The sequence below is a fragment of the Culex pipiens genome, chromosome 1, assembly GCF_016801865.2.
Source record: "Culex pipiens pallens isolate TS chromosome 1, TS_CPP_V2, whole genome shotgun sequence".
In the NCBI taxonomy this organism is placed as follows: domain Eukaryota; kingdom Metazoa; phylum Arthropoda; class Insecta; order Diptera; family Culicidae; genus Culex; species Culex pipiens.
The window spans coordinates 110,185,990-110,212,404 of record NC_068937.1 but is presented as its reverse complement, the minus strand read 5'-3'; the positions used below and the strand labels follow the sequence as shown (position 1 = coordinate 110,212,404).

General features: G+C 39.4%; 1 protein-coding gene across 9 annotated transcripts in view; it reads left to right on the top strand.

Annotated features, from left to right (window-relative positions):
* LOC120427857 (ras-related and estrogen-regulated growth inhibitor-like) overlaps nucleotides 1-26,415 on the top strand; it is an 82,076-nt gene that overhangs the window by 43,477 nt on the left and 12,184 nt on the right. For 5 of the 9 annotated variants that reach the window (XM_039592775.2, XM_052706227.1, XM_052706228.1 and 2 more), the window contains exon 2: nucleotides 21,694-21,999. In XM_039592775.2, coding sequence (XP_039448709.1) covers nucleotides 21,834-21,999 — 166 coding nt within the window. In that variant the 5' untranslated portion in view covers nucleotides 21,694-21,833. Of the gene's footprint in view, nucleotides 1-21,460; nucleotides 22,000-26,415 lie in introns of all 9 variants that reach the window. The other 4 variants (XM_052706226.1, XM_052706224.1, XM_039592773.2 and 1 more) reach the window with 2 other exon arrangements.

The following is a 26,415-nucleotide window of genomic DNA, read 5'->3' as shown; positions in this document are numbered from 1 at the left end:
TGGGGCTGGCGTCGTTTATGAGTCCTTACATCGAAAACTTTGCAGACATGAGCAGCCCTCTCTGGGCCGTATCCACCAAATCCACGTGGAAGTGGGGTCCCACCCAGGAGACAGCGTTCCAGAGGATTAAGGAACGGATCGCGAACTGTACGACTACGCTGGGGTACTTTTCGGATAGCGATGAAACGATCTTGTACAACGATGCTTCGCCCAATGCGTTGGGTACGTAAATGATCGGGAGATTATAAATAGCTTAGCTTAATGTTTTCATAAATATTTAAATCACAATCGATTACAGGTGCTGTCCTTGTGCAGCAGGCTGCTGGGGAACATCCCAGAGTTATCAGCTTCGCGTCAAAGGCCCTTACCAGCACTGAGAAGATGTATGCCCAGAATCAGCGCGAAGCTCTGGCTGCTGTTTGGGCAGTCGAACATTTTTCATTTTTTCTGCTGGGTAGGCATTTCACCCTTCGTACGGATGCCAGAGGGATCACATTCATTCTGGACAGGTGCAGGGAATACTCGAAGAGGGCGTTGACACGAGCCGATGGTTGGGCACTCAGGCTTACCCCATATCGCTACCAGGCGGAGTTTATACGAGGTACGGAGAACATCGCTGACCCATCTTCGCGCCTGCACGTTGGAGCCGATGACCCGTTCGACGAACAGCGAAGTCCTTGGGAAATTGCGGCACTGGAAGCGGGCCCTGTGAGTTTCCTAACCGAGCAGGAAATTAAAGCAGCAACGGCAAAGGATGAGCATCTACAGCATGTGATTGACGCCCTGGAAACCGGAGTTTGGCCAAAGCATCTGACCAGGTTTGAGAACGTCGCGGATGACCTTTCTGTTGAAGATGGAATCCTCGTTAAAACCGGGTGTGCAGTCGTTCCCTTCGACCTTCGATCAAAGACGCTGGAATTGGCCCATGACGGGCACCCGATGGCGGCTAAAATGAAGAGTATTCTGCGTGCGCGATGTTGGTGGCCAGGAATGCCGGCGGAGGTCGATAAGTGGGTGAGCTCTTGCAAGACATGTGCCATCAGTGGTCCCCCGGAGAAAACTACCCCGATGCGGCGTGCCAAGGTCCCTGAGGTTGTTTGGGAAGCCTTGGCCCTGGACTTCAACGGCCCCTACGCGAAGCTGAACGGGATTTCTATCTTAGTCATCATTGACTATCGTTCCCGATACCTCATTGCACGACCGGTGAGGTCAACGAGCTTCGAGGAGATGAAAACTCTCTTGGAGGAGCTGTTTGACAGGGAAGGTTTCCCGAAATACCTACGCTCCGACAATGGCCCACCTTTTAACGGGGAGGAGTACAAAAGGTATTGCTCCGAAAGAGGGATCAAGCCGGAGTTTTCGACTCCTCTGTTTCCCCAGCAAAACGGCTTGGCCGAGAGCAGTATGAAACTGGTCAACAAGGCGATGTCGAGTGCTTTGTCAAATGGGAAGAACTACAAGGAGGAGTTACGATCAGCGATCAATGCGTACAACGCGGCAGCTCACTCGGTTACGGGTGTAGCCCCTGAAGAGGTCATGCGTGGGCGCAAAATCCGGAGACGGCTGCCGTTACTACACCCGGGAAAAGCTGAAATTGACGAAAAACGCTTCGAGGGAAAGGACAAGCGGACTAAAATGGCAGCAAAGCGTCGTGAAGACTCTCGTAGAGGTGCGCGAGACTGTCGCGTGAAACCGGGAGATTTCGTAGTTGTCGAGCGACACGTTCGCGCGAAGGGCGATACACGATTCGACCCTCAGCGATTCACTGTAATGAAGGAAGACAATGGAAGCCTTACTCTTTGCAGCGAGGAAGGGCAAACCATTCGCCGCCATGTTACCCAGACCAGGAAGGTACATGAATGGCGTGACGAGAATCGCACGCCTGGCAGAGACGAAAGTCATCCACGTGACAGGGCCGAGAGCCATCCACGTGACGAGGACGTGAGCCGTTCGCGTGACAAGAATGCTGGAGAAGACCGGGAGGTGTTGCGTCGTCCGACAAGGGAAAAGAGAGCCCCCTCCCACCTGAAAGATTTCGTTCAGGAAGTTCGGGAAAACTGAGTTGGAGTTAATTAAGACGGTTAAGAGTGTTGTATCAGCAAATAAACAACATGAAGTTCGTTCAACTTTTTTTCTCTTAGAGAAGAGGGAAGATGTGTGGTAGCAAACCCTATTTATGTTATGCGACCAGTCCCTAGCCCACCCCTGGTTGACAGTGACAGATCGAGCCTGTTCGGCTGATCTGTCAATGACAGCTCAAGCCTGTTCGGGCGCGTGAGAGCAGCCATCCCTGTCTCGGCCTCTTTCTTGTGTGATCCTTCGAGGAGGTAGGTTGGTTGCTGCTGCGGTCTTCCCTCGGCGGACGATTTGTTGGATCCAAAATGGAGGCCACACAAGTGTGAATCAAAACGTTCGATCTACGAAGCAAAGTTCCTCCTGCACGACCAGCTGCAGGCTTCCTCCAGCGGGACGGCCAAAGTCCTGTAACCCTGCAAGGAGACGGTCTGCTGGAAGATGCCCGATTCTTCGGATGTGGAATGTCCAACGATATGAAAATGGAGATTACTGAATTGAGTGTACGAAAACAGTGTTTTTTTGTGAAAATAGAAAAATCGAGTGTAAAATAATAAAAATTAAAAAAGTGTGTCATCAAAGTTTTTAAAACGAAATAAAAATGTTTGCTTTTACGATAATTTGTTATTTTTTTTCGTTCCAACAAGAAAAATATAATTCCAATAGGATGCCCCTGCCAGCAGAATGACGTTTAGTGTAATTTTACACGACCTTATCGGGTCTGATTTGAGTCGTGTAATTTTCAAATCAGACAGAATTTTATGTTTTATTTGACGCTCCAGTTATGTGCATCAAATAAACAGAATATTACATCATTTTTTCGAAGTGTGTAGAACATGAAACATTCGTGAAATTTTCCGATCAATTCCGATATTTAGATTTTTTTTTTAATCAAGACTAACATTTAAACAGGGCTGTGGAGTCGGAGTCGGAGTCGGAGCCGGAGTCGGTGGAGTCGGGTCTTTTTGGAGACCTGGAGTCGGAGTCGGAGTCGGAGTCGTCAAAACTCGAATAGCTGGAGTCGGAGTCGGAGTCGGAGTCGGCTAAATTTTATGAGCTGGAGTCGGAGTCGGAGCCGGAGTCGAAAATTTCTGATAAACCCGGAGTCGGAGCTAGAGTCGGAGTTATCTTAAATTCAATATAATTTATAAACTTTTTTATTGTTCAGTTTTTGTTATAATGCTAATTAATTTACAGAACTTGCATGTACCTATTTTTTTTTAAACCGCGTAATGATTTTTTTCAGTTAATTTTTGTGTTGGTTCAAGAGATTTATCAGATGCCTTTATGTTTTTGAAGCATTTTCATTTTGATTGGATAGCTCTGACTGTGTTATTTCAATATGATCAGTAAATAATAAATTTTCCCGCTTTTACCCATGTTTGTAGTTTCATAATTCAAAAAAAAAATTTGGTTGTGCGCTATTTTTTAATATTCAGATGATGCTTGACTCCCTCCTTTTGCTTTTAAGTATGTATTCTTTCAATTCAAATTTCACAAAAACAAAGGCTCACTATCAGTATTTAAACAAAAATGATAACGTTTTTAAAACATTGGTAAAATTGACCATCACATTATCAACTATTAGGGGAACAGCATCTAATTCTTCTAATGTTGCTATATCAGCAAATTGATGTTCAATTACAGCTAATAAAAAGCGTTTTCAACTGAAATCGAGTGATGAATAGCTCAATAGGATGTGAGCAAACATGTTTCTATCAACAGTTTTGCAAAATTAGTTGTTTAAATAGTGAAAATTAGCAAATTGGATGGAGTTAGGAGCGAGTGCTTACCCTGCCAAACATACGAGAATTTCAATCTATTACTTGGAACTCAACATGCTCATTTTGTATATAAATAAAAAAAACAAAGGGTCGTGTTGTAAATATTTGAAACTGACAAAAAATATCAAAAATAAGTTGCAACTAATTTTGAAATCATCATTGAATATATTAAATTTATCGATTTCCTTGATGTTTACTATTTCTCTACAAAAATCTAAAAGTGTGGATCCTTACAAATATCGTTGAACAAATCTAAAATAAAGCTGTTTTCGGCCATAAAAGATTTCTTTTTAAATGCCATAAACCGTTGTAACATTGATAGAACTTTAATTTGTTCAAATATTATTCAACCGGTAAGAATTTTATCATGACTTATATGTTTAACACATGTACTGGGCTGTATCACAAAATGTCCATGTGTGTAAAAAATTTCAAATAAATTCAGTAGAGCTTTGCAATATAGTTACGTAACCTTTTTATTTTATCACCAGGGTGACTTTGATAGTTACTTTTTGTCCTACAAATTACAGCCTAAATGTAAGCAAAATGATTTTATTTGTCAAATCGATTATGAAGCCTAGGTCTACCATTTCTTTTTTGTTGCAAAAATAACATTTACAAATTTGTTTGACTTGTTTTCCAACTTTTAATAAAAAGTAATGTAAATTTCAGGTTAACTAAATAAAAATTAACAATTATTCTTAAAAACAGAATCCAATTTTACTTCTTGAAATACTCTGATTTTGCAATATAATTTTTTGCAATTCCGTCGTGAAACTACTAACTTTTTCTGTCATTCTTGAACGACGAAATAGCCTACTTTTCTGTACCAAAAATAACAGAATCGAATAGCAACACTTTTCAAAATAAATGCTGAAAAGTTCTACTTTTCAGCACTGAAATGGGTGCTGAAAAGTTGAACTTTTCAGAACTTGTTCCGAAAAGTAACACTTTTCAACATTTTTTGATTTAAACGATTTATTGACAAAATACATGAAAATTTGACTTAAAATTTCACTCAATGGGTGTTTTTTGGAACTGCAAAAAATGTTGTATGGAACTCGTTGCAAAACTTGATTTTTTCAACACTCTTCGTATTTATCCAACTCGGTGAACCTCGTTGGATAAATGTACGACTCGTGCTGAAAAAATCCTCTTTTTGCAACTTGTTGCATAAACTACTATTGTACTATCATTTTGCAACAAAAAACTTCAACTTATCAATGCTAAGCCCATAAATGAGCAGAAACTTGCAACAGAGACCACAAAAGACCCGGGGGTCGTTAAAGTGGATTGCTTTGCTTTTTTTATGTCTACTGAATTAAAGTTGCAAAATAACTTTCAAAATTTCTAATAGGTAGGGGATAGTTAGAGGAATGGAGATTTTATTTAAACATTTTTCAGATACTCTTAATACTGAGTTAGTGTTGGAGTCGGAGTCGGAGTCGGAGTCAACAATTTGTGGAAAGCTGGAGTCGGAGTCGGAGTCGGAGTCGGCTAGAGTTGGCAGACCGGAGTCGGAGTTGGAGTCGGAGTCGTATGAAGCTGAAAGCCGGAGCCGGAGTCGGAGTCGGAGTCGGCTTAACTCAGAAAGCCGGAGTCGGAGTCGGAGTCGGAGTCGTCTTAAACATGACCCGACTCCGCAGCCCTGCGATTTAAAAAGGGCCAAACATTCAATTTTACGCCCTTTTGAAATGTTAGTCTTGATTTAAATTTTTTTAAAATTTTGTTTTCGATAGGATCAGAAAATTTCACGAATATTTCATGTTTTAACAATGAAAATCGGACCTATAGTTGCGAGATATTGACATTAGAAAATGGTGGGTTGTTTGGGTGAGACTCAAAAAACTTCAATTTCCATGTTTCTTTTTCTTTAAGCCGCTGTATCTCAGCAACCAGAGGTCTAATCTTCCATGTCTCTTTGACAAATTCATAGCAAATTTTCTGAACATTTAAAAAAAAAATTCTAGAGATGGTCACTCATGGTCTCTATTTTTGAAAAGCGAAAAACTGCAAATATTTCGCTTAAATCAAATTTTCGGTGGCTATATCTTAAAAACGGAGCCCTCTATCTGAAAATCTGTAAAGAACTTTTCGATTGCAAATTCAAATCTACATACAAAATTGAGGTCAACTTTTTTTTAGCATAAAATTTCGATTTTTTCCAAAAATCACTATTTTTCCAAAAAATCATAACTCGGCGGCAGACTTTTTGACCATGCTTCTCCATAGCTTGCGGGTTTTTGTGCCTTAAAACATATCAAAAAATCTCGAAAATAAAAAAATACGTATTTGGGAAATAAAGTTTTTGTAAAAAAAAATGTAAGCTAAAAAAATAGGCAATTTTTTTTCCGTGTGCCATTTTTTTTCTCAATAGACCTCAACAATACCTAAAACTTTGCCGAAGACACCAAATTGATCACAAAATTCACTCAAAAGTTACAGCTGTTTAAATATTTACGTACTTTTTTTGTATGGACAGCTACCAAAATTGTATGGAGACTTGTATGGGTGAACCAATGACACAAAATAGCTTGACTAAAGCATAGGGAAGGACCCCACAAAGTTTTAGCCAAATAAAAAAATACAAAAAATAAAAATGGTCCAATTCGGCCGATTTCGTAGAGAATTGTTTTCTCACTATCAAGCAATGCACGAGCTACCCCACCTGACGATACTCAACAGTTCACTTGTTTTTTCAAGTTGTTCAACGACCGCCGGTACTCATAGTACACCTACGCCAGTGCCACCGCCAAGTTAACCCCTTCAACCCTTCAATCCATTCGGGCAAAATTGATTGGCACGTTCCAACGGCGCTAAATTCCACAACGCGCAACGCGATTACGGTGCCAAGTTCCGCGCCAAGGTCAAGGCTGCCAAATCGCTCCCGAAACAGGCATCGAAGCAAAATTTGCATCATTATCTAACCGTCCGCCGTCCAACAGAGGCAAAGGCACAGACAGATTGACGGAGCTGGCGTGCCGCCGTGGCCAAGTGTCCGCCAGTGGTCATCTCCCACTAATGCCACCGCTCTGTTTGGGGGGAGGTTTCCAAAGTGGCGAGGGTCGATTACGGTCAACCCCAGCTCACAGTGTCTTTTAAAGGTTTGGTTGTTTGTAAATTATAGCCCATGACCGCGCGGTCACAACGTGAGGTCCGGAGTGGGTAACATAATCGTGGGGCCAACTCAAATGCTCGATGCAGAATACACCTACAAGTTGTAGCCGACGTACTAAATTGGCACACTTTGACGTTTTGCTCAATGTTAAAGTTATGACTTGGGACAAATGTTAAGTGTAGATATGAAAAAAGCACAAATTCACAAATATTCAGGATTGAATCCTATATGCAGAGATCTTAAAATGCGGCAAGATAGTACAACGGCAACGGAGTCCCCTTTCGGTAGGACCTTGGCCGGATGCGATCACGCTTCGACCGCGCGCGCGCGCTCAGCTCGGCAGGATTAATGATTTACAATCAGTAAACACAATTCGATAACGGATCTTTCCGACATCCCCCGATCTTTGCTGGAAACTGCGGTTGAAAATAACTGCACACAGATTCTGAAGGTTGTGTGCAGAACATAGGGTGCCAAAAGAAATTTGTACATTTTACGATTCTACTCTACTTTTGTCTAACAAAAAAAATTCAGAAATTAAGTATAAAATGATTTGACTACATCTCATCCGTGTCAAAAATCCCATTAGTAATAATCATAAGAAATAAGCAGATCTTGTGAGAACAAATTCATGACCACCGGATAGGTATCACTTAGATAGGGAGGTCTCCACAAATACCCACCATAATCTGCTAAAACATGCTAAGCTCCCCTCGCAGTGTCCATTTGGTTCACTTAATTCACTTAGCTGACTTTGCATAATTATCCAATTCTTATGAAAGTATTCCGACAAGGTGGGCACCCTATTAGCCGACTCGTCAGCAAAAGCAGTAGGTAGAAATGCTGTCCGACGGCAGTTCGATTAAAGTTCACGCCAACGCAAGAATCGTCAAAATGAAGTCGATCTCGAGTCGCGTTTCTGACTATAAATTCCGTTCGACTGACGAAGTTATTGGCTGGGAAATTAGTTCCTGGCGCCAAAATCGTCGTGAAATACCGCTCTACTCTACACTGGAGTGGTTTTCTACACTCGCGTTGAGAACGGAGTTCAAATTTTGGTTGGGACCGGAAACCACCGGCATAAAACATTGGGGTACCCACGCACGCGAATTCGTCGTTCTGTTTTCGATCGATTCATTGAACTTTTAGAAGCAAAACGTATGACAGGTATGAGTGGTAATGATACCAGATTCAGGGAATCAGAGTCAGTTGCTAGAGTCGGATATTTTTAGCAGGCCTGAAGAGTCGGAGTCGGAGCCAGACTCAATGAAATCGGGTCTTTTTGAAAAGTTGGAGTCGGATTTGAAGTCGGTGGCGGTGTCGTTAAATAATCAGCAGCTGGATTCGGAGTCGGAGTTGATGTCGGCTAACTTTCATCAACTTTTTATGAGTGTGTTGATTGAGTTGGAGACGGAGTCAGTAGAGCCGACTATTTTTGGATGACTGGAGTCGGAGTCAGTTCGAAGTCGCTCAATCTCCAGTAGCCGGTGTTGCTACTTCGCAGCCCTGTTTTTCAGAACCCGGAGTCGGCGTAAGATTTGGCAAATTCTGACAAGCTGGAGTCGGTGTCGGAGCTAAATTTTCAGTAGCTGGAGACAGAGTAATAATTAATTTTCAAAAACATTGTATGAGATTTGATGTTAGGGAGAAAGTCGGATCAAACTTTTTGCCTTCCTCACTTCATGAGGAAAGGCTATAAAATCACTCGAAAAATGAACTTCTTTATTCGACTTCGTAGACCCACCTATCGACTCAGAATCAAATTCTGAACAAATGTCTGTGCGTGTGTATGTTTGTAAGTCCGTGCACCGAAAAATATGCACACGATTATCTCCGTACTGGCTGAACCAGTGTTGCAAATGAGTGATAGAAAAGCTATCAATAGATTATCTCTGCACCAAAAATATCCGAGAGTATAGCGGCCGTCACTATAGCTTGTGAGATCTCTTCTTGTGTCTCGTGATTCCCAGCGATGTCATTCTCTCTCTATCACTCCTTCCCTTTTCCTCGACTATGTGCTCTCACCGCTGAGTCTTTCAATCTCTCCGAAAACTGCAATGAGAGAACGCGAGATGGCGATTAGGAGCCGACCAAGCATGACGTCCCGTTAAACTGCGCTTGCGATCCTACCGCTGTTGCGGTAGGATGATCGTGAAAGCGGGAATGAGAGAGAAAAGAAAAATGTCAATCGCGGGTGGGTAAACACGAAAACATGTTCGGCTATGTTCGGCGCTGAGAGTTTCAATGAGGAGAGAAGAGCAGTTGTATTTGAGGCATGATTATTCAGGCGGGATAATTGTAGTTGCTGAGAACTGATATTTTGATATTTTAACAACCCTGGGCTGAACCAATTTGGACCGTTTTGGTCTCATTCGATCCGTCTTGGAGTCCCACAATACCCTAGTTAATATTATGGAGTTTAGAAAAGTACTTCAAAAGTTATGCTAAAAAACTATTTTAGCTAAACTACGGAAGATTTTAAAAAGGTTGGTTTTTGTAAGAAACCCCGTCATGCTATACATTTTAGAAAGGTATTTAAAAGACCTTTCTAATGAGCCCAAAACATTTAAGATCTGACAAAAGTGATAATCACTTAAATGTAATTTATACACCTTTTAGAGGCCGGATCTCACATATTTTGTTAAAAACATTGTCCGGATCTACCATGCGACCTATCGTTCCAAAGAGTCCAAAAGATTGAAAATCTGACAACCCTCTCAAAAGTACTTTAGTGATTTTAATTCACTGTTTTGAGGCTGTGTAGTGTATTCACTTTATGAATGTGAGGAAGGCATCAACCACCTAAAGGTGGATTAAGTAACGTTTTTTGTAAAAAAAAAACTACAAAGAACGCCACTTTTCATAAATGACATGGAGATGGGAATCCTACTTTGAAAAATACATTAAAATGGTTGGAACAAACATAAAAACTGTGCTATCTTCCTCAAACTTAAAATGATATATGTAGAAAAATTACATATACTTTTAAGGCTTCAGGCCAAACGATACCTCTAGATGTTATACAATGCAAGCATGTCTAACCCTGTAATGATAAGTTTCACCTAATCATTTTAACAATAAAGGGTCAAAAAGAAATATTTCAGCTTTATCTTATCTCGAATCTCAATTGCATCAGGATGTAACTGACGGGTAAATTCGGAATGAAAAACTCAATTGTTCCAACCTCCCAAAACCCGCACCACCTCGTTGAGCAAAGTTTCCAACTGGCTGTGGGGTCGCCGCGGGGGCTCCGCAGCTTAAGCTCTGAATGCACATAAGTGATACCCTAATCGGATAATTTGCAGATTGTCTCTGGCAGACAATCCCCGCGGTTCCAAACGAGCTCCGAAGTCACTCAGTGGCATGGTACGACCACTTTGGTTGGGTGTGGTGGAAGTTACTTAGCGGCTACCTTTTTTTTTCGAGTGGAGAGTATTTCATTTGAACCGTAATTTATTGCCATTGCCCACTGGTAGTTGGAGTTATTTTTTTGTGATTTTTTGGCGTTGAACTGGACACTGGAAGGGTCGTGGAGGAATTTTTGAGAAACATTAAATTGTAATATAGATATGAATATAATTATCTGAAACAAAAAAAAATAATAGCGATTGTTCATTCAAATAAATTTCTTGGGAACACTTTAAATAAAGTAACCGGAAGTAATGTCACCCACATAAATGTGAATTATAAAATAACAAAACTTCACATAAGTTCCAAATTTTAAGATTCTAAAACCATTTCATTAAGATTATGATTATGATTAACATTAGATTTTATTTATTTTTTTCGGTATAGTTTTTCAACTTTATATGCATTCAATAATTTGATGCCGGTGTGCTCATTTGTACTTGCTGGAATTCCTATCTAGATAGAGGTATATTACAAATTTCAAGCCTGTTTTACAAAATGTAGAAGTAAAGAGCATCACAACATCAGAGCATAATCAACACTCAAACTGACAAGCTTGTGAAACAATCGGCTATTTATATTTTTTCGAGTTACTTGTGTTGGCCATTCTCTTAATATTTTACTGTGAAAGTTGTTTTTTTTTTCAGCTAAATATACTGCATTTTGAGACCGTTTTACCAAAGGCAGCAAACCATGCCTGAACATTTCTTGTTCCGTAATTGTGGTATGTCATAGTACCTTCCAAAATCAGACAAGGGATCATCCATAAACAACGTGGACACTATGGGGTACTGAAAATTTAAAAAAACGTATTTTACATCGAAAAAAAACACAATTTTTTTTTAAAAACTCTGCCATTTTCCTTACTCCACTGTTTTTTATTATTTTTTTTTAGACATGTCATTTTAAGGGAAATTTTTGGAACTTTCCGAATCTGCATTTAACCCAGAAGGGTAATTTTTTCATTTCGAACAAAAATTTTCATTGCAAAATTTTATGTTTTTTGTAACTTTGAAGGTTAATTTTTCAGATTGTAAAAATGTTCTACAAGGTTGAACAAAAATGTTGATATATAAACGTAAGGGGTTTGATTGTAACCATCACGAGTTATCACAATTTTACGAAAAAAAAAGTTTTGGAAAGTTTGGTCATCGTTGATCATCATGGCCGTTCAAGGTCACCCGCGACACACACGAATGACGAAACAAAGAGAAACAAGAAAAGCAAACAAACCCTTTATGTTTGCATATCGTCGTCGTCGTGCTATCTTTTCGTACGTAGCTTTTTCGCGTTCCGAGAAAAATACGTTTTAATGTTTGACCTTGAATACACAAAACTAGAGCACGCAATGTAAACAACAACAAACACGTTTTGTTTGGTTGACCATTCTGTGCATTGTCCCGAAGTTCGGGAGAAGTTGGTTGCTGGAGTCCCGAGTTATAATTACAAATGTTTACGGTAGTCTAACTTGTAGGTAGGGTATTTTAACCATTAGTGGACCCCCTAGTAGAGCCGAAGCACATTTTTCACAAATTTTCAATATTTTAAGCACTTTTTCATAACCCTTTGTACAAAACAATGAAAACTGAAGTCTTTCGAACAGTTTTGACTATTTGTTTCATCAGTTATTTGTTTTTGAGCAGAAAAATAGCCAATTGAAAAAAAAAGTTTTTTTTGCCTGTTGTGGACCCCCTTTTCCTATAGTGGACCCGGGTCCATAATCCGATTGTGGACCCGGGTCCACTATAGGCAAACTGTTATTTTTATACCAAATTTAACCGATGTTTGATGCATGGTGTAGGTCTAATGATAGATATAATGAATAAAAGATGGATTTTGCTCACTTTTCATCATAAACAAATATTTTTTGTTAACAAATTTGGCTTTAAATAACAAAAAACCAAACAGACATTTAAACACATTTATTTCCGAAAAAGATCAGAGAAAACGTCTCAAAAACCACTGTAAACATAAAAATAATTTAAAAAAAGTAATCTTGATGCAAATTTTTCCATATTAATTACATAAATGGTTGACCGATACTAAACAATAGAATTGTTTACAGTTGCTGATAAAACCACGCATGTTTATTGGAAAAAGAATGTTTTGTTGTTGATTTATTATTATAAAAAATCATTTCAAACTGCAATTATGGTGCTTCAGTTAAGTACAATTAACTATAGTTTTGATTAATTATAAATTCTTACGGCTTCAGCATTATTGGTACTTTTAACATGAAAACAGCTATATTTATACTCATAATTGAAAAAATATGCGTTTAGGTTGATAACAACAAGCATTTATTGTATGTTTTAGAGAAACTTTTGCTTGAATACACAGTTTTCATCATTTTTGAAGGTTTAATTAACAGGGGTCCACTTTTGGAAAAGTTTGGATTTTCGTTGTCCTATATTGGACCCCCATAATTTTTGCTAGAAAATTGCATTTCTTCGCTTTATTTTAGTAAATATCCTTAAACTTACATTACTTCGACTTGCTGAAGTTAAATAATCAGTCAAAAAATGATTGGATGGTTAATTCAATCATAAAATATAAATGCAGTTTTGTTGTGAAAAGGCTAGTGGCCATGGCTGATTTCAGATGTCGAACTCAAAACACTTATTTTGGTGAAAAGGACAATTCGATGTCAGTCATCATTGTTCTAAATGATGCTGAAAATGCCAAATAAAAGATTTGTAGTCAACAACACGCTTGAAATTGTGATTTTATTGAATTTTCCATTAAAAACCCTTCAGAGGGTCCACTATAGGAAAGGGGTCCACTAATGGATAACGTACCCTATGTCAAACGCGTTCTGACCTGAAATCCCTTTGGCCAGTTGTCGCACTTACATCAATTTTCAGCGAGTGACAAGATCGCCCGACAAGATTGAAACTACTTTCATATGTAAAGTGACATAAATGCACGGAGTTTTTTCGGATTTCTTTGAATATCCCAGGATTGAAATCGAATTTTGGGGATTTGTGAAGGTCAAAAGGTGAGGCATTGTGAGCTGCACAAAATGGCGTTCTTAACTCAATTTGGCCCAAAATGCACGTGCGACAAGTTATCAAGTTATTTTCAAAAGAAAAAAATAAAAAAAATAATTCATTTCAAAATCGAGCATTCCCGTTGATATTGAACTTTCCAGTAAGTGCGCGGTTAAGTGGCCAAAACACCCGCCGTGGAGCCCTCCGATGTGACTGATACCGAGGGCTTTAAAGCTCTGCGGTACAGATTGAGTAGAGCCGAACCTGAATGAAAAGCTCATTAAAATTATCTCCCCGTGGCGTTTGTGTGCACGTGTGTGTGTGCTGAGCTTCTGCAGCGGATCGCTCTACAGTCTGGCCGGCTTGGCCAGGTCCCAGCCCCGGTGGCCAGCAGCTGCCATTGGTCAGAGCTTTCGCCTTCTTCTGGGCTCCATGGCGGCGATTTTTTCCTCCCTCTCTTCTCTTTCTATTTGGACTCATTGTTATTGCTTAAATTGTAATTCATGTGAAATAAGCATAAACTGGAAATTAATGATACGTCGGCGCGAGCGCTCTCTGATCCGCTTCTGCTGCTTGCCCAGCATGGCAAGAAAGAGAGCTAGGGCTTATTTATGGTTTTCTAGTGTAAACAAATTACTATGGTTCGATCTCGGTAGGAATTGGAAATAAAGTATTCCCAGGTGGTAAAATATTTGATTTATAAAGCATGCAAATTGGACATGCAAATGCTTTTTCCTAGGCAATCAGTTGATTTCAAATCGTGCCCATAAAAAAACTGAACATTAAAAATATATGATTTTTAGCAGCAGAGTTTTAAACTAATATTTTGGTGACAAACTTTGCAGGAAACCCCGCATTTGCTTTTAAACATGTTTAATGATTTTAATATGCTTTGCTGTAAAATCAAATCGTTAACATATAAAAAAGTTTTTGCGAGTTAGCAATTAGCTTTTTTTTTAATTTTAGTGCAATCATAAACATTGCCATCTTATTTCAATTCATCTCAGTTATATGAGCTTCTTTATCAAACCATTTTATCAAGTGCACGCATCGTGCGATAAAATAAAACGTTCCAAATGTGGTCAAATAAATCAGACCCCGTCGAGTTCCTTAACCTTGGAAACGTTGCGCCAAGCAAACGCAGTTTCACAAAACAAGCAAATCTGGAAATTTGACACCACACCAACTTGGGGACATTCTGGTAAGTACATATACAAAACCGTACAGTCAGTGTCAGCCGCAAGGCTGGGCGCGGGAAACCACTGACGACTGTCAGCCAGTGGAGACAGTGTGGCCGGCTTGTTCGCATTTGCACCACCTTTTGGGAAGCGTCATTCGTTACTTTTATGGCGCAATTTGGAGTGGGATTTCGATTGGAGCGTGTGTTTTGTCTGACTTCTGCAGCATGTTTTGGTCCCGAACAATCTGCGAACTTGGAAGTTAGTTAGAGTTACACGTGCGAAGCAGCAAGTAGCAACAACTGTTTTAGGCCAAAATATACAGACATCGTGTAACGAAATTTTGAGGGGAAAACTTAAAACGGCTTCTGATGTAAAGGATTGTTTTTTTTCTGTGGGTATTTTGCCAACTTTTGGTGAAACAAGTGTCAATCGTTATTTCTATCATGGATAAAGACCGTTTAGTTAGAGATTGTTTGAGCGCATTTGATAAACACTGTTTGTAGTGTAGTTACGGAGATCTCCATTAAACCTGAAAACATTTATGGCTATCGTTTATCTTTGTGATAATTTTAGAGCAAGTCCGTTTTTGATATTGGTATAGGAGCGGCCGTGGCTGACTGGTAACGGTGTTCGCTTTGTAAGCGAATGGTTCTGGGTTCGATGCCCATCTGCTCCCAACGAGAAACTTTAAACTTAGGAATACTTGAAATGCTGAACGTGAACGAAAAATCAAAGTCGCTTAAGGTGGGGGGTTCGATCCCCCGTCCTTTGAATTGATTAGCAAAAATGCTAACCATTACACCATCGCGGCTTGGTGAGCTATGACCGGAATAGGGGGATGGCGTCACTATTTTTAGACCACATTTTCCACTTTTGCTCATCGAAACCAACTACTTTATCGACTTCATTTTGCTGGGCGAGATAGGACGCCGTCTATTTTTAGACGATGACTCAGCACTTTTACACTCTTGCGCTTAAAAAAACCAGGTGGCAGCACGATGTAACGCCACGTTCCTATTAGGAATACTGTTACTACCAATAAATTCGCGCTGGGTCTTTGTCCATTTGACAAGAGTTCGGAAGTTCTAAATAACGTTTGCATCCGATTGATGCAATCGTTCTTCAGGGCGGGGCTTGTCGATTCATGCTGAGGAACCTCGCGCTCGGCTAGCCAGCGTAGAAATGGGTCACCGAAGCTCGGCAGAGCTAAAACCATCCAAATGCCTATTTATTTGCATGTATAGAATGGTAAAAAAAATCTAAAAATACATGGAAACAACTCAATTTGTAAGAAGCGGCCGCGTGGTCCCGTTTGGTTGGTTACACACACACACACATACACACACACACACACACACACACGTCCGTTTTTGATATTAGTATACTATAGCTATAGTAGAAGAAATACGTATCTGTTTTTTTTTTTTTTTTTTTTTTCATAAAATTATTTTTATTAGGTCCTTTTCGGTACTGGGACCTGGTTAGGACCGAGTCGGCTTTTGTAATTACAAAAAACTTAATAATTACAGAGGATCTTGTGTGTAAATGTTAGTGGGAGGGGAGCCGATTACCCGCGGCCTACTCGGGGTTAGTAGGGAAGGGATTGATGTTAAAGACAAGGCGTGGAAAGGGAAGGGGGATTGTGTAGGGGTCTTGGTTGGCTCTTCTGGCCTTTGCGTGTTGTCCTCAGCCGCAACTCGGTGTCCAGCTGCTGGGGCGATCTTGCTTTGCTTCCGGTGCAAACCAGAAACGACGGCTTTGTGTGAAGGCGAGTTATACTAAATAGAGGAAAACTAACTGAAGAGAAACTAACTGGAAGAAAACTAAATAGATATTTTGGAATCTGAGAGGAACTGATAGATAGGATAGAGAACATCAAGGTCTAGCTGAGATAACGCGTCTCGCATCGGGATTTCTGGTGGTCTTCCTCGGGCCCTGAGGGTATCTTTCAACTTAATTCTGTGAGCCTGGTGATCTGGACACGCCCATACGAGATGGTCGATGTCCTGATAACCCTGCCCACAGTCGCAAAGGTTCGTATCACTCATGTTGATACGGTACAGATGAGCCTTGGACGAGTAATGGTTCGACATAAGGCGGGACATCGTTCTGATGAATCCACGCGTCAAGTCCATTCCCTTGAACCAGGCTTTTCTTTGCACCTTAGGTCGTATGGAATACATCCAACGTCCTTTGGTGTCGTCGTCCCATTGATTTTGCCAATCCAGAAGCGCACGCTGCCTCGGAAAACCGTAGCATTCTTGTAGGCTAATTGGCCTTTCAAAAATGTTTCCACTCTCAGCACCCTTCTTGGCGAGCAAGTCCGCTTTCTCATTACCCGGAATCGAGCAATGAGCGCGGACCCATACCACCGTGATGCTGAAGGACTGAGCCGCCAGGTTGTTTAAAGTCTTACGTATTTCCGTGAGGAAAAACGTAGACTCCCTGGTCGGCTTCAGAGTCCGGATAGCCTCAACAGAGCTAAAGCTATCGGTGAAGATGAAGTAGTGGTCAGGTGGCATGGTCTCGATGATTCGCAGTGCGCAGTAAACCGCGGCTAACTCTGCGACATAAACCGAACTCGGGTCCTTCAGCTTAAAGAACAGCTGATAAGATTCATGATAAACACCGAAGCCCGTACAGCCGTCGAGCTTGGAGCCATCGGTGAAGAATCTGTTGTTTGGAGGAACATGGTTGTACTTTGATGCGAAGATCGACGGTACAACTCCCCGCAGAAGATGGTTTGGGATACCGCGAGTATCGGCTTTCATGGACGTGTCGAAACCAATCAGGGTGCTGCTGGTTAACGGAGGCGTGCGCTGTACCGTTGTGCTCGGGCTCCACTCCCACGATGACATAAAGTCATAATATAGAAGCATGCGCCGAGACTCAACGTGAAGGTTCAGCAACGTTTCAAAGTTGTCAATTACCAGTTTATTCCTGTAATCACACCGGATCAGGAACCGGTAAGACAGTTCGTAGTAACGAGTTCGCAGAGGCAACACTCCCGCCAAGACCTCGAGGGTCATGTTGTGAGTTGAGTGCATGCATCCCAAGACAATGCGAAGACATCGGTACTGTATCCGCTGGAGAACCAACAAGCGTGATTTCGCAGCTGACTGGAAGCAGAAACTGCCATATTCCAGCACCGAGAGTATCGTTGTCTTGTACAGTCGCAGCAGGTCAGAAGGATGAGCACCCCACCGGTTGCCAGAGACGCTGCGCAGAAAATTAGTTCTTTGCAGGCACTTTTGCTTCAGGTAGTTGATGTGCTTCCCCCATGTTCCCTTTTGATCGAAGATGGTACCCATGTACATGAAGTGGTCCGACTGCTCGATAGTCTTTCCCGAGAGAGAAAGATTGAGCTGTGCCGGTTCATGCTTCCCCGTAAAAACGACCAGTTCCGTCTTCTCCGGAGAGAATTCAATACCCTTTCCCACTGCCCAATGGGCCAAGTTGTTCAGAGTATCTTGCAAGGGTTCTAGCAGATCGACTTCCTTCTTGGCAGCGATTGAAACCACTGCGTCATCTGCGTACTGTATAAGGGTGCAGTCTCCGGTCAAGCAATCATCGATGTCGCTGACGTAGAAGTTATACATGGATGGACTAAGGCGTGAGCCTTGTGCCAAACCCATGTAACTTATCCGGGTGATTGCCAGATCACCTTGCACAAAGTGCATGTGTTTTTCTGACAACAGGTTGATGAGGAAGTTGCACATCGTCGGATTGAGACCGCTCCGCCGCAGCTTTACTCCCAACACCTCGATGGAGACTGAATCAAATGCACCCTTGATGTCTAAGAAGACAGAAGCCATTTGCTGTTTCTTACCACGGGCTATGTCGATCCCTGTGGCCAGCAAGGCTAGACAGTCGCTTGTTCCCTTGCCTCTCCGGAAGCCATACTGCGTGTCTGACAGCAAGTGCTCTCGTTCCATCCATGGTTCGAGGCGGTCGAGGATCATCTTCTCCAGCAACTTGCGTAGACACGACAGCAAGCTGATTGGACGATACGAGTTGTGGTCGGATGCCGGCTTACCGGGCTTTTGAATGGCAACCACCCGGACCTGTCGCCATTCGTGTGGAATTATGTTCTGCTCCACGAACTTGTTGAACAGATTCAACAGACGCTGCTTGGCGACGTCCGGAAGATTTTTCAGCAAGCTGAACTTGATCTTGTCCGGACCAGGAGCAGTGTTGTTGCCCGTCAATAGTGCTATGGAGAGCTCTACCATCGAGAAGGGAGGATTAGCATCGCTCCCATCAACAACGTCGAATGATGGTTGTGTCGGCACCGAGTCCGGGCACACCTTCTTGGCGAAATCCAATATCCACTTGTCCGATTTTTCCACACTCTCGTTCGGAACGGAACCTCTAAATACGTATCTGTCAAGATATTAAAATATATAGCGGAATTAACAGGAACAACTCGTCTCTTTGTATTCACAGTAATGCATTCTGCTAAAACGCTCAACCAAACCAAAATTAAATATAATTGTTCAAGAGCAAAATCAAATTTGCAACCGAAAAGAACTTTGTTTTATTTTTATTTTTGATAATATGTATCGTTTTGAAGTTTAAGCTACTTTAAGGTACAAATTTTTGATTTCTTTTCGTTTTTTTTGCACTTTAAAAATACTTCTTGAAAGAAAAGAATTTTTGGAAAACTGAGGAAATTTCCTACAATTTGCTCTCTGGAGCTTTGAAAATCTTGCAATTAGTTTCTGAGACACAGTCTCACAACATATTTGTCCGTAATTTTCAACTGTTGATATCTCGGAAAATATTGGTCTGATTTACAATGTTAAAAGATGCAACCTTTTGCGAAATTTTCTGATCTTTTCAATAAAAATAATTTTAATATTTAAAAATCAAGCATTAATTTTGAAAAGGTATAAAAATAGATAAAATTCCTAAATTCATAAGTATGACCAAATAATAATTTTGTTTGAAATATTTTTACCCCAAGATTTCCCAAATAACAAAAGTTTTTCTTTCAATGCTTTTTGAAGATTCAAAATTGGTAAAAAAATGGATTTTTGACGATTTTCTACACAGCTAAAAAAGTAGTAATCCAGCTGCGTGTAATAAGTCTGGGTGTAAAATAAATATTGCATTATTTTATGCAATTTTATGTTATTTTACACCCTGAAATATGTAGCCCATCAGTATGGAAACCTACTTGACCGAAATGTCCAGCCCATATTTGCGTTTATCCTTTCGGCTTTTCATCGTTCTGATGGCCGAGTGGGCTAAGGCGCCAATCCTGACTGTTGATGCTGGGTATGAATCCCGTCGGTTGCAACGTTTTTTTTTTGTTTGCAAAAATTGTACATGCAGTGTGTAATATTAAGTGTCTATTTTGACGACGGTGATGTGCATGCGATTTTACCATCGGATTTTTTGCTGTGTAGATGTAAATAGGAGTAATGCTCTAGAATTCCGTGTTAATTTTTTGAGTTTTTTTTAGTGTTTTTATTCAAACTGATGTGTCTGAGTTATAATTTTCTAATTTCTAAAGAGGCCACCTAAAGATCCATTCTGCACAGAAACACTGACAAAGGCAAACTTTCAATGTAACTTGTCATGGAGCTCCCGACTCGAACGCCACGTGACACTGGCAGCGTGTAACGAGCGTACAAAATCCAACTCCGCACACATCAGCATATTTTATTTATTTTGAAATCTAAATCAACAGCACTCGATCTCGTTCGGGGAGGGAGTCCGAGATTCCACCCAACATCATCAGGTTAAATTTTGCTGTGAGTTGTGTTTGACTTGGTACGCGCCAACTCAATCTGTCCAATCGGGTGAAATAAATAAATAAATTTGCATATTTTCCCAGCCCCAATTCTGGCAGCCTCTGGACTCTTGACTCCATCGAGCCCCAGATGTACGGTACACACGGACGCCTTTTAGGTTAGGTATAGAGATCAAGTTTGTGAGTTAAAACGATGCAAAACAAGTGCCACGAAGTTGCAATCGATTAAGTAGATACAGGGAAGAGGAGAAGAAAAGCACTGCGAATTGAAGATGCATTTGAGCAATTTCCGTCCGATGGCCGGCGCCAGATTGGGGAAGCTCAAATTGCAATTTCTAGGTTATGTCGTTCGTTAATGGGATGTGCTTGTGCGATTGACTTGTTTTGGAATATTTTAATTTTATCATTTAATCGCTTCGCCTGCGAATGGCATTTCGTTACCCTCGGGAGGCAAATCGAGCCAACGACGACACCTGATAGCGCTGTCTAGGTTAAGGTTTCCCGGGTGTTGCCGAGACCATCGCAACACAATCACAGAGAGAAGGTATCTCTCTCTCTCACTCGGAACGTCGGTTGAAGATGAGGTGCCATAATATGAATGTAATTGCCGGGACTGATCTTCCTCAATTGCATGTATTAAGGCAACAGCAATGCAGCATTAGATAGCTAGTATTGAGGAAAAACGTTAGCTTCCTAGTGGTTTCGAATACTTCTGAGAAACCGGAGAAATGCCACTTTTACGGTGTCCGATTGCAGTTTTATTATTTCATCACAAATGATCTCGATTGATGAAGCAAGCAAGTTCTTACAATCAATTAACAACAATCATTTTTAATAAGCAGTAATTTTTAATCGTAATGAAAAAACATATGTTTTTTTCAATTACCAACACAATTTTATAGGAGGATTTAATGTATTGGCAACATTATAAGCATTTTCACAAAAAGGCTTGGTTTGGGGAACTTAATCTTCATAGAGATCGAATCGGTATGCAGTCCTGAAAGTTTTTTTTTCGGAATACGAACTGTTAACAAACCCAAACTATTTGTCATAGTGGTGATTTATTTGGGTTACTTTGACCACTCGTTCCTAATCGTTTTTTATGAATGAAGTCATAACAATATTTTTTTTTCTCTTTTCTTTTTCAGATAAAACACGTTTCTTAATTAAGCCTTTTAAATAAATTAATTCGTATAATTTGCTTTTCATTTCAAACATACAAAACAATTCTTGTCGAATAATCTCAGCTTTAAATATATCTTTTAGTGTTGATAATTGAATTATAATTATTACTCTTTTTAATGGATCAATTTCCTTTTTGATTTGATTCTTTCTTTTCTAGGGAACATTTTTGTTGTTGTTTTTATTTTCTCTCTTTTAGTTAATTTATTATTGTTTCCATAATGTGAATACAAATTGAGATTCTAAGAAATCCAACACTAAAAAGTGCACAAAACAGACTTTTCGAAAAAGGAAGCCCCACCCATATGTAGCCCAAATGTTTCCGCGAACGACATTCCGATGCACTGGCATCTGAAGGGCTCCCAGAACCCTCCAGAATCGGCGCAACCGGCGGGAGAGGAGTGCAACCAGCCCTACAAGGACCTGCGATCTGGCAACTGGAAAATGACAAATTTGAACAAACTCAAGGTGGTAGTCATTGGCAGCTCCAAAGTGGGAAAATCAGGTGAGTCGAAACAAGGGAACTTGACCATGGCGTTGGTGGTTGTGGTGGTCATTAAGGTTAAGTGTTATTGTTATCGGGCACTGTTAAACGTTTATTGGTGGAGGGTGCTGGTGAGTGCCTCCCCCTCCTTCGGGATGACCAATTAAGCGAAGATTATTATTGCTGTTGAATTGTTTTATTTGAATTTAATTAGCTGCTTAGTTGGAAACCGTTCTTTTTGTGTGGAGTGGTTATGCAAAGCTGGACGATTACTAATTGTTTATCTGTGTTTTCCATTTACTACAATTTAGATAATGGATATTAATTTTCATCTGAAACGGGAAAGCACTTTATATTTTTCCTTGTTACTTGTATTAGTGGAACATTATCCAAACACAAAATGACTTATTGATATCAAAAAAGGAACTTACCTTGAAACAGCGAAATTAACTTAGGTACTTAAAATTGAAAAAAAATGCGAGGATTGCTATGCTCGAAAGAGGATATAGAAATTGAACTTATCTTGAAAAAGCATTTCCCTCTTAGAAATAATACATAAAAATAATATTGAAAAACTTATGATTTCATTTCTGGGATGTAACTACTAAGTATGCTTTAAGGTAAATTTTGGGGTCTACATTTTTTGGCTTCTCTCAGTTATAGTTATAGGATTTTTTGAAAAGTTAACATTTACACCATCTGAAAAGGAAGATTAGAGAAGCATTGGTTTATTCAAATCGAACATTGCACATCCAATGTATCAAACAATTTTAAATTTTCGAATAATTTTCTGATTAGTTTATATAATTTTGCTTCAATACTTGTATAAGTTTAAAATTTCCCGGGAGTCTCGACCGATAACCCGGGAATCGAGAGGTCCAAAAATTGTCGATTTTCCGGGAAATCCCGCTCGTCACTCCCCAGTCGATAGTTTTATGGTTTGGGCTGGTGCCAAAAGGAGGGGTTGGTCGATTTGGATAAAAATCCCTGATTCTTAAATGGTTTGAAAGTACACCCACAGTAAAGGTTAATGATATGAGTTCGCATAATAATTGTATAAACGGTTTTATTTGTTGAATTCTAACATAAATTTTCATTTCAAATTTGTTTGGACGCTGTAGTCAGTGCCAAAACAATTAACTTAAATAAAAATATGAGTTTACCGAAAAAGTGAAACATTTCACTGAAATATTTCATAGGCGTCCGAAGCATTGGGAAGGCAAGAAAAATTATGGTTCTGATTTCCTTAAATTCTTGCAAAATTTTCTAAAAAATATAGATTGTTTTGATATTAGCAGCATATTTAAGACCTAAAGAATGCCATTCACTAAAATTCTCCTGAAATTGACAGTTTATCCTGATTATATTTATACATTTCCAAGTTATTACATGATTTTTTGCAAGCTAAAACGAAATATGTCCGAATTTCGAATCATGACGTTATGTGTACCAAGTTTGTAGAGCGTCCAATTTCCCGTCCCGGGAAAAAAAATTCCCGGGATTTCCCGAAAAATAATATTTCCCGTTTCCCAGGAAATTTGTAAATTTCCCGGGAATTCCCGAAATTCAAGCGGAAGTATACATTTTCCTCACTTCTTGGTCCCATTTTTTTTTAATATTTACAAAAAATAAAGAGAGAACCTCACTTGATTTTATTCATTTTAATCAGGTTCATTTCAGGTTTATTTCAGATAATATTTATCCTAAACCGTGCACTATTATTTGAAACAATGTTTTTTTCAATAACTATTTATATTTGAACGAAAAAAAAATCGTGACATCACCTTCAAATTTAACTTAAAAACTTAAAAATCAAAAAATCTCATAGAAGTGTTGTGTATTTTTATTTCAGTGTGTTTTTTTCAGAAAGCACGTCCAATTTCCTACAAGTTTGTCTTTGACCACTTTTTGATACGATGCAACGGCTTCGAGATACAGTAGTTTTTAAATTACAAAATACAAAAATATTTGAATAACTTACGCCCTTCTCAAATGTTATTTTCTAGTGCAATTGGCTTCATATACACAAAAATGGCTTAAATAGGCCTAGGATAACATGTCTAAAAAGTTTCATTTAAATCGGAGATGGTCGGGTTCAAAAGTACCAGAAAAAATCCTGATTTGAGCTGGAATTGTTCTAGTATTAAAAAATAGTGGCGTTGAAAATTGTTTTTAGGATTCTGGGATGACTTTGATAGACAAAGTATTTGTCATAAAAAAATTAGGTAATATTGTTAAAGATTCAAAATTTTGTCTGAAAATCGTTAAAATGAGTTTTGTTGATAAATTTACGGTCTAGAACAAGTTATTTGCCATGAAAAACATAATTTCTGCATGATTTTTTTTTACTTCATGAGTAATTGTTATTCTTAAACATATTACCTCCAAATGGTAACAGAAACAAATTTAAAAGCATTTTTATGGTTGAGAAGCATGGATTTTACTCACTGATTCAAAATTTGATTTGAAAAATTATACTTCTCAGCAAATAAAATATTCCATTGATTTTATTATTTGGTACGATTTGAAAGACAGCATATAAAATTAGAAAATTTCAATATTTTTATAAAGTTGTATGACTTTTAAAAGCAGTCAAGCCATTAATTGACCCCCACACTCATTTTGAATATTAATTTTGTTGCAAAATATAAATCAGAAGCAGAATCAGATCAATTTTCGACAAATTTCAAATTTCCCGGGATTTCCCGGGAAATTTGTTAAAAATTTCCCGTTTCCCGGGAATTTTGTAACCCCGGGAAATTGGACGCTCTACAAGTATGTAATAAATGTGTGTTGTAAATTATTCTCGCGGTTTTTTTTAAGGGTGGATTAATGGGTTTTCTTAAATCATTAAAGCCAATTAATATATTCTTCAAACATGAGAAAATCCACACTTACTGCAGTAATGTTCCACAATCACCATCATCAGTAATCTCAACCCGTCCGGCGAACGCAATAAAACAATACTCGTTCAGCCGGTTGGTACGCGCGCTCGACGCGCATTTTCATTTTCAAAATCAAGGTCCCAATTATTTTAATCGCACCACGTGCAATTTGATTTTATTTTCCCCGTCAACCTCTCCACTCCGCATCTTCTGGTCTGTCTCGACATGTGGTTAACAGAGACATGCAAAAAATTGATAGGAGGAGGGAAAAGTTGACGCATTACCGGCGAAAATGGAAGGGGACCTTTGGGGTTAAACCGAAACTGCATATTTTTGTTTTGAGAAAAAGTTTTGGATTTTTAAAAGAAATTTTGTATGTTGATGGATCTATACGTGATTTTTTTTGTAACTGAACAAGCTCATTCATCATTTTACCCCATGGTTCCCCTCGAATAAAAAGTGAACGCGCGAAACGCGATTGATGCGTACGTTTGTCTGGCGCGCGTGTTTTATTTTATTCCATGCTGCCAACTTCATTACACCCGATGGATGGGTCGAGTCCCGTTCGAACCTTTCTTCTTACCCCAGCTAGCACAGCTGACTGCTGGCGGCCGTTATGGAAAGTGAAAAATAAAAATGTGCTTAAAACGGCGCTGTCGAAATCGTAAAAGGTAAAGTGACCACAAAATGGGACCGAGAGCTCACGCGCCACCAAGAACTTGATTGAAATGCGTGTAGCAAATGCAAATTACCCAGCTCATGAAGTGATGCGGAGACGCAAATCGATTTAAATTTATTTTCATGTGGCAAATTGACACATTGCGCTTCGGTGGACATTTTGACATACTTTTTTTTTGTTTGCCACACTCACACGAATGGTTGGTGAATCGTGTGAAAAGGTTGCATTTATTCCTACCAAGAGAAATTTTGAATTAAATTATTAAAGACTACAGCATTTATTTCTTGTTCAAATAGCATCAGATCGAGAGTGATCCTCCACATTTTTGTATCTTAAATTATTCTAACTTTCAACAAATTAAACCCAAACCAAAGTTGCACTGCTTCCAATTACTTATCAGACGAACACAAACTTTTAAAAAATAGCAATGGTCTTGTTTGAGTACTTCTATTTTTGAATTTGTAATACCTAAGGCTACCAACTGTACGGATTTTTTCCTCACCGTACGGATTTCGCGGATTTTTAACAGGCCGGAATTTTTGTACGGAATTTTTTGCCTAATACGGATTTGCACGGAATTTTTAAAACTTGGTTTAAAATTGAATTAATTTTTTAGATTCGGGCCAATCATATTCGCTAGAAGAGATTTTCTTTCAACCTTGGATTCGGCTAAAGCTTTTGCTAGTAGAAAATTTTGAATTAACTGTCAGTTTAATTTTAAAGTGATAACTTGGATAGTTTTCCTATACGAAATGTTAAGTTTGCACGTTTAACAAAAAAATGGATGAACATGATTTGATTCAGCAAATCACGGTTTATTTTTGGAATATTTTTAAACGTTCAAGTCTGATAGCAAAGTGAAATTAGTTAGCT